General features: G+C 42.6%; 1 protein-coding gene across 2 annotated transcripts; it reads left to right on the plus strand.

Annotated features, from left to right (window-relative positions):
* The first annotated feature begins 70 nt into the window (after positions 1–70).
* LOC119724681 (heparan sulfate glucosamine 3-O-sulfotransferase 1-like) lies at positions 71–10,285 on the plus strand. Of its 2 annotated transcripts, none has more exons than XM_038195841.1 (3): positions 71–1,653; positions 5,300–5,382; positions 7,427–10,285. In XM_038195841.1, the coding sequence occupies exon 3, from the start codon at positions 7,431–7,433 to the stop codon at positions 8,619–8,621; it is 1,191 nt and encodes a 396-aa protein (XP_038051769.1). In that variant the 5' UTR covers positions 71–1,653; positions 5,300–5,382; positions 7,427–7,430; the 3' UTR covers positions 8,622–10,285. The 2 variants fall into 2 exon arrangements, with proteins under 2 accessions (XP_038051769.1, XP_038051770.1); XM_038195842.1 differs by lacking the exon at positions 71–1,653 and adding an exon at positions 1,661–2,026 and having other exon boundaries at positions 5,298–5,382.
* The last annotated feature ends 3,296 nt before the right edge of the window (positions 10,286–13,581 follow it).

Here is a 13,581-nt window from a genome sequence, read left to right on the forward strand (position 1 = left end):
TACCTGGTCCCGGCTCTCTCTAACACGTGCCGCGAATCGCTTATAGTTTTAGGAAAACAGCACAGATTGTGGGAACAACATGGGTGGCAATTCTTTACGGGTGAATGTGGCAGGCCGCTAAATAAATTAACAAAATGGTTCCAACAGTACAGAACCTATCGGTCCTCTTACCTTATTGTTGTCATGCTGCTGTGTCACTGATGGACAAGCCTAGCTACTTCATAGTGGAGGTGACTCGGTGCTTTTGATGCATGTGAGGAACTGTTGGATGCTTGCATTCTAAGATGCTGCCTGTGCGGTTTTCAAATGATACGTGATTTTCCCGCTCGTAGTGTCACGGAGACTCAGGAAGTTTTCAACCGCCGTTGCATACCTCCTCAAGAAGGATTCGTCTTGCCAACGGAACTGCCGTCTGCTGGGTGGGGAAGCCCTTCAGAATATGGCGAATGGCGATGCTCTCTCTGGCAACTGGATCTGCTGTAGGATAGCCACGAAAGACGAGGCGGCGAATGTCGGCTACAAACTCTGCCAGCTTCTCCTTTGGCTGATGTCTCCTCGCTCTAGCTGTGCGATGAAGTATTATGGCAACTGCCGTTCGCCAATTTGCAAAGCTCCAGTTTATCAGAGTTTCGGACGACTTGATCGCCTCCGCATCCATGCTGCCAGTGGTACAGGAATACTCGGCTGTCGTAGACTGCTGTAAGGTTGGAAGCGTTTCTCTTCCTCTGACTAGCCGCAAACCTCGGCGAGACCCATTAGTGGTCGAACGAAGCATGACTTCGTGCCGTCATATTTTCCTTGGTGAGGGAGAGGAACATCCAGCTTATGACTTGGCTGTTCTGGGAGGACGAGGAGGCTTTGCTTGGTCTGTTGCTGCCGGCTGAGGGGCGTCAGCTTTGGTAACGGGCTGGAGCGCCGGGACATCACTGACTGATGATTAAACATTGTCATCTGTCTGCTCAGCCGTTGATATGGGCCGATTGCATGTTGCTCGGAGCTGTTTCAGCTCGGTTCTGCCTCCACTGAACGCCGAGCTTGAAACCTAAGTTATAGGTTCGAACTCCTGTTTAAGTCGTTGCAGTTCACTTTCTGCCCAGACTTGAATACAGGTCGGTGTCATTGTACAACCACTGCGAGATTCTCGGTTTTGCCTTAGGCAGGCATATCATTGTTGGCGTTTGAAATTGGCGAGCATGCATGCATGCAGTCAGATTCTAAAGCTGGAATTAAGACTCATGGAGTAGAGGGATATCACCAAGTGATTCTGATTGTGGCATACCTCGGCGCACGCTTAGTGTTTTGCTTATCAGTGCCGACTTGGAGCCACTTCTAATTCTATACGTGGGTCCCATGCATGAGAAACTGAGTCTGGGTTCTGGAAAGGGCAATTAACAAAGTACACAGAGCGCGGCTGAAACTTTGGCTGAAACGTCTGGTTCCGCTCAATTTAAGTGCGCCCTCAACAGTTGGCCAACAACCGTCAAAGTGCCGGCTGGCCTGGGCGAAAACCGGCGCGGTTGGATCCGGAACGTCTGGGAAGTTTCGATTATCAAGTTGGCTATTCTACCTCCATGGCTAAATGAATATGAATTTTGTTAGAAAATCATATTCATATTACCAACCGACATGTGCAAGAGGTGTTTCCCAACGTTGGTAAGTCTTGTCGCTGTCTAACAAGGCAAATGTTTTGAACATATGGTTGAGTTTAGATCCGGAACTTCGTGCATTATACCCGTCATGTGTCGTCTGTCTGCAGCGGTTGGACTTCTGGATGGATAGCTTAGTCTAGACATTCGAAAGCCCGGATGTAGACATTCCAGCTGGTTTATTCGTAGACAGTACATTTGTTGGAAATCGTGTAGTTAAGGACCCCGTCCACTTTTAAGAGAACACGAAGATGTTCTGTTTTGGGACTTGCCTAAACATTATCAATCATGATTAGGCCTATACCATATACAAGTTACAAATACAAGCAGGAAAAGTCACTTTAATGTGTTTGGAATCATCTAAATAGTTTGCTATGAAAGTAAGATACCATGTTGAACATCAGCTAGCTTCATATGGGAAAGTGGGCAGGGTTTTGATTTATGAACGGAACTTGTAAAAACATTTAGCATGATAATGGTGTCCTAAACTACACGATTACGTATTACCATGATTATACTAGGTTGTCAAACAACTTCCATTGGCACAAGACTCTTGTCAAGAGATTTGAGAAAAAAACATGGAGCCCCATACGAATGTGTATATTATTGGCAGTGGATATTTTGCCGGAGACGGCAAACCTTTAGCAAACGTTAGTTTGCCGGATATGCACTGAACATGCGCAGTTACTGTTTTTTTGTACTTGAACATTTTCCGGTGACAAATTTTATTCTGGCTCCATGCCAATATTATCGTTGTAACCTCGTATTCACAAGATGGGACTCAGACCATTTTATGATTTCGGACTTTATTTCCCTTTAAAAAAAAAATCCTCCAGAGCCACAAATCTGAAAAAGAAAATGTAATACTCTGCAATAAAATGTTTGAGACATGTTAAAATAAGAAAATAAAAAATAAGAATATTCTTATTCTTAAGAAAATAAGAATATTCTTATTTATTTGGGGATGGGGAAATTTTTTTTTAAAAATGTGGCGGGGATCGGGATCGAACCCGAGTCATCCCGCTCACTAGAGCTTTTACTAAACCACTACACCAAACGTGCTACGCAACTTTTGGTGGGAATTTAATACATCTTATAATTCAGCCCAATCTTAAAGAGAACAGCGCCCTCTGTTGATATGGATTGCCGCTGGCAAACCTTTAGTGAACGTTAGTTTGCCGTCAATACCTCCGGCAAAATATCCGCTACCTATATTATTTTTGGAATATCTGAAAGGTCACGCATGGTACCCTGAATCCTGTACGTACAATTTTAATGATAGGAGCCGCCATGCCAAGGTATCCTCCCTCCATCCAGTGCATGCACATACCATTCTACAGGTACCTCGGAGGGATCCTAATGTTTTGCATGTAAAGAATACAGGGTACCGTGTGTGATCTTTCAAACTTCTGATAAACCAAAAATGTTGCACGTTCGTATGGGGCTCTAGGTTTTTTCCGTGAATTTCTTAGGAATTTCAGATCCTGTGGCAATGAAAGTTGTTGGATAACCTCATATTTATTAATATTTCGCATACATGTGCTTAATAAACTTCGCGACTGTAGGTGTCTCCACCCAAACTTTCATAAGTCTAGGCTATCCAACGTCACATGGCAATGTATTTTGCCATGTTTACGTACGTATTATAGGTCTAGGTCGAGTCATGACCTTGGAGGAAAGAACGAGTCGACCAAGATCCGTATAACGTGGCAATATACATCGTCATGTGCACGAGACGTTGCATAGTCTAAACTTTTGGAAACCCGAATGGAGACATATTCCATCTGCAAGTCACGAAATGTAATCAGCACAGGTGTGTTCAGTACCTATGAGGTTATCCAAGAACTTCCATTAGCACAGGATCTGTCATTCCCGGGAAATTTGAGGGGGGTGGGGAAATGGAGCCCCATAGGAACGTGCAGAATTTTTGGTTTACCGGAATTTCTGAAAGTCACTCACAGTACCCTGAATCCTTGGGGTCTACTCTTAAGTCCGACGCCTCATAGGTCTGACGCCTCATAAGTCCGACAAAATCGCATCCCCTAACCAAATAAAGGCCCATAAGTCCGACGCCTCATAGGTCCGACGCCTCATAAGTCCGACGCGTCATAAGTCCGACAATGGTAAAACGAGGCGTTTAATTTGTCGGATTTATGAGGCGTCGGACTTATGAGGCGTCGGACCTATGAGGCGGAATAAATAAATTTTATGCCTCATAAGTCCGACGCCTCATAAGTTCAAAATTTCGGACTTATGAGGCGTCGGACCTATGAGGCGTCGGACTTATGATACGGCCCCGAATCCTTTACTTACCAAACTGTAGGAGTCCTCTGAGGTATCCAAATCCCATGATCATTCATTCTACGGGTACTGCAACTCGGAGGGCTCTACCATTTTTGCACATACAGGATTCAGGGTACTGTTCTTGACCTTTCAGAAATTCAGATAAATATACAAATTCTACACGTTTGTATGGGCCTCCTCTTCTTATATTCCTCCAATTTCCTCGTACTGAACACCCAGGTGCTAATAAAACTTTGTGACTGTTAATGAAATGTCTCCATTGGGGCTTTGCGAATGTCTTGACCATCCAGTATCGCATGATGATGAGTCACCATGCATCTTTACGTGTCTTGAGTTGACCTGAAGTCAACCTTGTCCCCGCTTGCATGCATGCATTATCAACTCACACCTGCAAACGTTTCCATGTTTAATCGACTAGGGGATAAGTAGGCCCTATTTATTCTCAGAGACTGTACTAATTTGAGAGTTTAGGCCAAAAAAAAAAAAGTCTCTGGTTTCTGGTATGGAGCTTGCCCAAAAAGTGGTGCGGCGTCGTCGTTTTTTTTTTTTTTTTACCTGTTTTCTTTTGCTTCAAATGTCGGCTGATGACTGCAAATGATGCCGGACTAAACTTAGTGCAAATATATGGGAGTCCAGAGAGGCCACATAAAGCTTATTGTCAATCATAACCCCATCTAAAAACCACATTAAAATTGTGCAGCAGCAGGATTCCAGTCAAACCAGTGAGTTTGGCGGTTTTCACACGTCATCTTTTATTAAGAAAAAACTTTTTCATTTTGCCGATGCGCATGGCTAGGGCGACGCGCGCGCATACCAGAAACCGGAGACTTTTTTTTTGGGCCTTAAGTAAAATTTCTTTGCAAATGTAGGGATCAAGCTGAATTTCCTGGCATACAAGAAGTAAACGTAATCAATAATACCATAGAGTGCTCGAGCAGTTTTGGGTGCTACAAGTGACTACATACAGTCGACTCTCGGTTTTAACTCAACTAGACTTTGCCAAAATGTTTGTTGCATCAGAATGTTTTATTAAATGGAGTGACGGTCTCATTCATTGTGCACATTCAGTTTGGACCAATGCTTTATGTTTGCTATAACCAGAATTGCATGAACAGTGTTTGTATTAATGAGAGTCGACTGTAAAAGGTTAAATCCATGTAGGACTACAGAGTGCAAAGAGGAAGGAAACATGAACAAGGAAGCTGTTTTCAATTATGTGGTAAATATGTCTGTTATTAAACATTTTTATTTCCCCCTTTCTCCTAATGACTGAGACGGCACTTGCCGCATCTGTGGTTTTTCATCTTTGAACCGAAAGAAAGTTGTCTTCTCTCTGTTTGTACCTAGAGATGGTGTGACGAGTGTGCCTGAGCATAGATCAAGTATCGGAGGATCAATGTTTCTCAAGGTCGATCACGGGAAAAATTACAAGGTATGTACCGTACATGTGTGTTTTGAATTTTACAGGTGGAGTGTTCTTTGGTCACGCGTAGGGTAATCGGTGTACCATAGGTCGAAGTTAAGGCAGCAGGTTTGCTTGAGGTCACAGGTAAAAGGTCAACCCGAGGTGGCAGGTAGGGCAGTGGTATGCCTGAGGTCGCAGATAGGCAACGGTTGTGCCTGAGATGATAGGTAGGCATAGGGTGTCCTTGGTGTCACAGGTAGTCAATGGGTGTGCCTGAGGTCACAGGAAAGGGGAATGGGTGTGCCTGAGGTCATCGGGAAGGGGTGTGACTAGGCACGCCCCTTTCCTGTGACCTCAGGCACACCCATTGCCTACCTGTGACCCCAGGCACATCTGATGTCTAATTGTGACCTCAGAAACACACCCATTGGGCAACAGGGTCAAAGGTATTCAATAGGTGTGCCTGAGGTCAGGGCAATGGGTGTACCCAAGGTTGCAGGTACGGCAGTTTGTATGCCTGCCCTGAGGTCACAGGAACTCAACAGGTGAATCTGAGGTCACAGTTGGGCAACAAATGTGCCTGAGGTCAAACGGAGGTAGTGGGTGTCCTTGGAGCCTCAGTGTTCCAAAGGTGCATCTGAGGTCACAGTTGGGCAATGGATGTGCCCGAGGTCACAGGTAGGCAACAAATGTGCCTGAGGTCACATGGAGGCAATGGGTATCCTTTGGGTCACAGGTAGTCAATGGGTGTGTTTCTGAGGTCACAATTAGGTATCAGATGTGCCTGAGATCACAGGTAGGCAAAGCGTGTGCTTGACGTCACAGGAAAGGGGCGAGCCTAGTCATAGGAGGGCAACAGGATCACAGGTATGCAATAGGTGTGCCTGAGGTCACAGGAAGGGCAATGGGTGTACCCGAGGTTGCAGGTACGGCAGTCTGTATGCCTGCCCTGAGGTCACAGATACTCAACAGCTGTATCTGAGGTCACAGTTGGGCAACTGATGTGCCTGAGGTCACAGGCACATCACAGTAACCCCTGGCCGTGTATACGTTGTAAATGACGGTGATTGACTATTCACAGCATAGTGTGCGCATATTTTGAAGGCTGCATGTACTATATGCGCTCACGCATACATAGTTCAGAGCTTTGTCCTTTTCCTTGGCCTTAAGTGTCAAAACCTTGGCCTTGTCATTGAGGGTCAAAGATTTGGACTTGACCTTGAGGGTCAAAGCTTTGGCATTGGTCTTAGGTGGCATTGATCTTGCCTTGAGGTTCAAAGCCTTGGTCTGGGTCTTGAGGGTCAAGGTATTGGCCTTGGCCCTGAGGGTCGAAGCCTTGGCCTGGGCTTTGAGGGTCAAAGCTCTGGCCTTGGCCTTGAGGGTCAAAGCCTTCACATTGGTCATGGTTTGAGGGTCAAAGCCTGGGTGTTGAGGGTCAACGTCTATGCTTTGGCCTGGGCCTTGAGGGTCAAAGCCTTGGCCTTGGGTTTGGCTTTGAGGGTCAAAGGCTTGGCCTGGTCCTAGAGAGTTGAAGCCTTGGCCTTGGCCTTCAGTGGGGGATCCAGGTTCATTAAAATACAGGAACACAGTGGAAAACACAGGGACCCTTATCTTCCTTTGTATTCCTGTATTTCCTGTAAAATTCACTTTTAGTGTCTTTTTTGTTACCGATTAGCTCATTTTATCTGAAATTAGAAATATATTTTCAAGGCTTATATGGTTCATTTCTCGTGTGCTACATGCTTTTTTTTGGTATGTCGTTTAAAGTCCTGGGTAGTGGTTGCCAGGCCTACATTAGTGGCAGTTAAAAATGTTGGGAAATACAAGAATTGGCCTGAGATAGGAGATAGAATCAACATTATAGGCTACCAGGCAATCGTTGACCTGGTTGACCATATGTGCATTTTAAGGACTCTCAAAAATTTAACATTGTTTTGGGGAAAATAACTTTTTAAACAACTAAGATGATGCATTAAGCTTGTGATTAATTTTCATTGTTACCGTAGAATATTCTAGAAGAGTGTTGCATAAAGGCTGCAGTGACACATTTTATAATTCATATTTCTTTCAGTGCAATGATGAAATACTGCGTAAGCTCTTCCAACTTGAGAAAGAGAGTGATTTTGGTTGCAGTGGCCTGTCTGCTGCTGACAATTTCACTTTTGATGTTGGGAGGAATGCATCTACGAGGGGATAGCATTATAAAAACTAGGAGGAGGCCAGGTGCTTGGTACAAGTTGAAGACGCATAAAACTGCCCATCCTGAGAAACATACCAATGCAACAGTGGGAGATTCCCTTTCTCTAAAAACTTCCACCTGTGAAAAATGTTGCTACCGCTATACCACCGTCGAAAACGGTGTGCTGGAGATACGGAGCAAGTCTGAACTCAAGGAAAGGGGCTGCAAGAAAAGGTTGCCAGACGCCATAATCCTCGGCGTGAAAAAGTGTGGCACCACCACCCTGAGGAACTTCTTGAGTTATCATCCAGACATCGCCTTCACACAGAAGGAGCTGAATTTCTTCACATCCTCTGACAGAATTGAGGGGCTGGAATTTTACAGGAGTGAGATGGTCTACTCCACTCTGGACCAGATCTCGATGGAGAAAACCCCGGCTTACTCCCTCCACCCGAATGTCCCTGCTATGGTCAAGGCATTGCTACCCGATGTCAAACTCATCATCATCATGCGGGATCCAGTGGAGAGGGCCATTTCAGACTTCGTGCACGTACAGGTCACCGTTGCCAAACACTGTCTGAAGCAAAAAGCCTTTGTGTCCTTTATTTCAGAGCTTAGGAACATCACTTTACCCAAGGGATGTGATTTCTTCATCCATTCCGAAATCAACAATACCTTTGAGGAGTCCGTGATAGACTCCAATGGACGTGTCAAGGTAGGAAGTCAGTTAATCTCCAGAGGGGTTTACGTCCAGGATATACAGCGATACCTGGAGTACTTTAATCCCGAACAGATTCTCGTATTAGATGGGGAGGCGTTCATTAAGAACCCTTATCCAGCTGTCAAACTCGTGGAGCAGTTTCTAGGCGTCAGGGATTACTTCACACGTGACCATTTCTACTATGAAGTCCAGAAGGGATTCTTCTGTCTCAATAAGCCCATCCCTAACAACTGTATGAGGCGGGCGAAGGGGCGCCCTCATCCGGAAGTAAATGATGAGACGCTGGGGAAACTGCGTGACTACTACCGGCCTTACAACAAGGCGCTGAACGACCTCATGAAAGTTGACTTTCATTGGTCATCATAGAATTAACTCTATCAAAAACACAGAGTTATTTTGATATAAAGCAGGGACGACAGTCATGACTGCTAACGATTGTTCCATGGAGACCCCCATCTTTGTGGTCACGTGCTTATCTCAGAGGGGATATCATTGAAATTGTACGTCCCATCATGTTCAAGATACAATGGCATGACGGGACACATTTTTAACCTAAACCTTCCCAAATCCTCTTTGCGCGAAGGGAGGATTTTGTAGGATTGAGGGTATACATGGCAAAAATGTGTTGCTTACGTGTGGAGGTTGCACTGTGTGAATTAGGCCTGATTTCTTATTTTTATTATGCTCAGCCATGCATAAATTTAGGCATATATTATACTTGAATCCTCCCCCCTGCTCCAGGATGTCACTGGCTCTGCCTCAACATATTGACAGTGATTGCGGGAGGATTTTGCAGGATTGCTAAAGCAGTGGTCACTCCTCCTAGGAAAACATTCAAGAAATAACAGAAGATTTTGGAGGATTGAGGCATGATGCAATTTTTGCACCCAGGCAGTTGAAGGATTTAGCAGGATTGAGGGTGCATCCTTGCAAAAATGCCTAGGGAGTTAGGGTTAATCAAATGCCCCCCCCCCAATAACCACGTGACCAAAAGCCAGCGGCATCCAGGAGACAGTCCATCAACAGGTATATTAAAAATATGCCCAATCAGATTTGATCCTCTCCTTTTTATCTGAAATGCTGGACCTCAGTTTTGTATGTATCTTTGGGAACGTGAAAGTGCGGGCATCAAAATGAGTATTTTCCAGTAGTTGGACAAAAAAAGCCTTCTTATTTCCTCGGTTTAAGTGACTAAACAAGAGTACTTGAGGCTGTTGGCTGGCCCACTGATCTCCATAAAGATCTTAAAAGGTGGTAATGGCCAAAATGAGCTGTACACACAAATGAAGCTAGGCGTTGATTCCCAATACCTCCATTCGAATGTGGGGAGAGCACCAATCTTAACCACTCCCATCGTTTACAAAAAGATCTGAAATAGAGCCGTCCGATGCCGAAAGCATACAAAATATTTTTCTAACAGAAACTTTATATAAAATATACTATCTTGCCATTTTATTTACTTTTTAATTTTAATACCGTACTACGTTGAGTAAAATGTGTACATGTCAATTATTAATAAGATATCTTTCTTTATAATTATATTGTTCTTGGAATGGTTATATACATGGCGGTCGGTGGATTCACTTCAAACAGCCAGTAATTGTCTATTCACATTTTTTACATGGAGGTCAGAGGTCCGGTTTAAATAGGATGATTGAATCGTTGCCAACACCATCAAAACCCACTTCTGTTCATCATAATATTTCGAGGCGAGTTTTTTGTTTTGAGAAATGTATGCCTAAAAAATAATGGTGTGAGAATGTTCTTACACCATGATGGATCTATTGACTTCGGTGCTTGATTTCGTTTGAATGATCAGCTTAGGCGCTCCATACTATGATGGCATGACGCTCCATACTATGATGGCATGAAGATCAATCAGTTTACATACATGTCATTCTAAAGGCTTCGCGGGAAGCCATAAGTTTTCCTTTGAATATAGGTTAGGCCAAAAAAACAAATATTCGGTCTCTGGTCAGACCAAAGTTCCGGAATGGACGCGGCCACGTGGCTTTTTTTTTTTTTTTTTGGCTTTTTTTTTTTTTTTTTCAAGCTTGGATTGTACAGACAAGGTGGGGTACTATTTTGCTTTTTTGGTGTCCTCATGTACATTGGTGTCCTCCATAATTTGCCTTGGTGCTTTCGATCATTTGCCTTGGTGCAATTTCCCATTCCTTGGTGCTCTTTGGTAAAAAAAAATAAGGAGGTGCGGCAATAGAGGGCACTGTTGGAGCTACTGCGGAACATTTTGGAAAAAAAAAGATCGACGCGCATGCTTAAAATCGACGCGCGCGCTGACTAGAGACCGACTTATTATTTTTTTTGGCCTTATAGTGCCTCCCATGATTTGTTCAACTCAAAATTTTGTATGATCATGTCAGCTTTTGTTACTATCTTAATTATGAATACAGCTTTATATTTTGGTCATGCAAGTTGCATCTGTGCTAACTCCATACTTTGACATTATGCAGCAAAACGTGTATCGTTTTGAGATAAACAACTCAACTTTAACTTAACTCGCTAATAACTTAACTTCACGTGTGATACGCAATGTTTTAAGTATATTTTTAATGTGTGCTTTCTGTGTTATGCATTCCATTGTCGCAATGTTTAAAATATATTTTATGTGTGCTTCTTTTTGTTGTAAGTTGCGTTCCATTGCATAGACGAATCCGGGTAGGAGGCCCCCTTCAATGGAGAAACCAGTGGACTAGCTATTGTACGAGGCAACTGTTCCTTGATGGATTATCTGAGTAATAGCTATAGCACAATGCTTTCTCCATTAAAGGGGGCTATGTTAGAAACTATAGTGTGCCCGGAACGGAAAAAAATACATTTTTTCATATTTGATATTTTTTTATATATATGAATAATGACAAGAAAGCTTATTATGTAATTGTTATTATTCTTTCTTTTAGTTTTCTTGAATTGCTTATAGTTTTAGAAAATATCAGCACAAATTATATGTTTGGATTTTGCCCGCAAATTCAGAAAATGGGCGAAGATTCTTTAAGAGAGCGGATCGACATCCGGGTCGATAGCGTGACGTCACTTCAGTTTAAACCACGCCCACTGCATATTAAGTAGCATTGGAACCGGAAGTTAACGCAACTGACGTGTTTATCCAATGGGCGCTAGTAATCAGTTGTGCGCGCGCATGTATGACGTTTTTACTAACGAACCGGATAAAGAAATTAATAGAAAGTAATGATAAACAGGGAATTGAAATACTCATAACTCTCCAAGGTTTTAAGACACAAGTTTTGAGCAGCAAATTTTAATAATAAAGCTTTCATTACCGAGAATGGTGCCTAGGTTTAGCAAATAAACACAATTGTTTTCACTTTGTAAACACGTTTAGAAGCTAAACATTATGTGTCTTATTCCTTAACATCTATTTTCAATTGCTAAACACCATCCGTCCTCATTCTAAACACGTTAAGTATTTAAACATGTTCACAAACTGATAGCAAGAAAGTGATAAGAAAAGTGTTTAATTACTAAACCCAGTTTTTGCAGTGCAAGGAGAGACTCCTATAGACTTAGACACACATTTGAAATTACTTCTTCCTAATAATTTTACATGTACATGTGTACTTTTCTCGACCTAAGGACTGTTTTTAACCGCTTAACGCCGGGTGACGGCTCTACACGCAACTCGATAAAAGCCAATAAGCCGGGGGACTGCTATTGCCGCATTCCTACTGCATGGCGCATCCATTCATAGACATAGGCTGAATGCCTGCACGTGCACATTCCACCCATTTACATATATGTGCAGCTGTCCGTGGCCTAACAATACCGGCGTCAAGGGGTTAAGCAAGTCTCGACATTGAAATTCCTTCTAGAAATGGTAGTTAACCTGAGTGTTATAGAGACACTCAAAACTGTCAGCCTAATGCATAACAGTCTCTCCCAAAAGTCAAATTATTTACTACAAAATGTCTCCCTGAGGTACTGTTTAATGTTGTAGGCCAAACTGTTTTTAAGTAACACTGAAATATATATAAATATATCTTTTTTTTAATAATAATATACCTCGTTCAAGTGGAAGCCATTTCGATCGTGTTCCCTGAATCTATTTATAAATTGTAAACTATCCAATGGGTTGGTGCCAGACTATGATTGGAGTGCGTTCCAAGCCTTATTTAAAAAAAAAAATTTTTTTTAATGTGGCTTAAAACATTATGGTATGTTTAATCACAACATTTAAATAATGCATCAGAGCATGATGGTATTAATTTGTAAAGCACTTTTATTTCATTGCTTTCATTTCTACTCGCAACTTCCAAAAAAATGGAAAGTTTACCTTCCTTTCAATTTAATATGGCCGATTCGTGAATAGTCTACAGTGCTTTATTAACTTTAAAGAGTTAGTGCTTTCTCTTTGCTGTGAGAATTAAAAAAGATCGTTAAGTTAATACAGTGTCTGAGCATTTAGAGACTTCTCTTGTACGCTGAATTGAATTTCGTCTATCGATCATAATTTTTAATGAACGTTTTCATGGAACTGTCTGCACCAGGACGATTGCCAAATGCAAAGAATCAAAATGTCTGCTCTTTGCCGTTTTTTTGTCAGATTCCATGTCATTTGCCAAACAGAATCGTCATTCAAAACCCTGGCAGGAGAATAATGTAGGCACAAGACCCTATTCAGCCCTATGGGAAAAATAGGAAAACGGAATACGGTTGTATTCTTGGTTTTGCAGACAAGTTAAGTCACCGACCATATAAAGCGCATGTGTCATTTGTCAATGGAACTATGGTTCTCTGATTTTAAAACCTTCGGAACCTTGATTTTAGCCAAGAACGACCGTGTTTCACCGACTGTCTATACTTCGCTCCAGACATTTTTTTTGTTTTTGCAGACAAGTAAAGTCACTGACCATATAAAGCGCATGTGTCATTTTGTCAATGAAATGATGGTTCTCTGGTTTTAAAACCTTTAAACCTTGATTTAGACAAGAACGACCGTGTTTCACCGACTGTCTATACTTCGCTACAGATATTTTTTTTTGTTTTTGCAGACAAGTAAAGTCACCGACCATATAAAGCGCATGTGTCATTTGTCAATGGAATTATGGTTCTCTCATTTTAAAACCTTCGAAACCTTGATTAGGCCAAAAAAAATAAGTCTCCGGTTTCTGGTATGGAGCTTGCCCAAAAAGTGGTGCGGCGACGCGGCTTTTTTTTTTTTTTTTTACCCGATTTTTTTGCTTCAAATGTCGGCTGATGACTGCAAATGGTGCCCGACTAAACTTTAGCGCAATTATATGGGAGTCCAGAGAGGCCACATAAAGCTTTTTCTCGATCGTCACCCCATCTA

Source organism: Patiria miniata, unplaced genomic scaffold (genome assembly GCF_015706575.1).
Source record: "Patiria miniata isolate m_02_andy unplaced genomic scaffold, ASM1570657v1 HiC_scaffold_18, whole genome shotgun sequence".
Lineage (NCBI taxonomy): Eukaryota > Metazoa > Echinodermata > Asteroidea > Valvatida > Asterinidae > Patiria > Patiria miniata.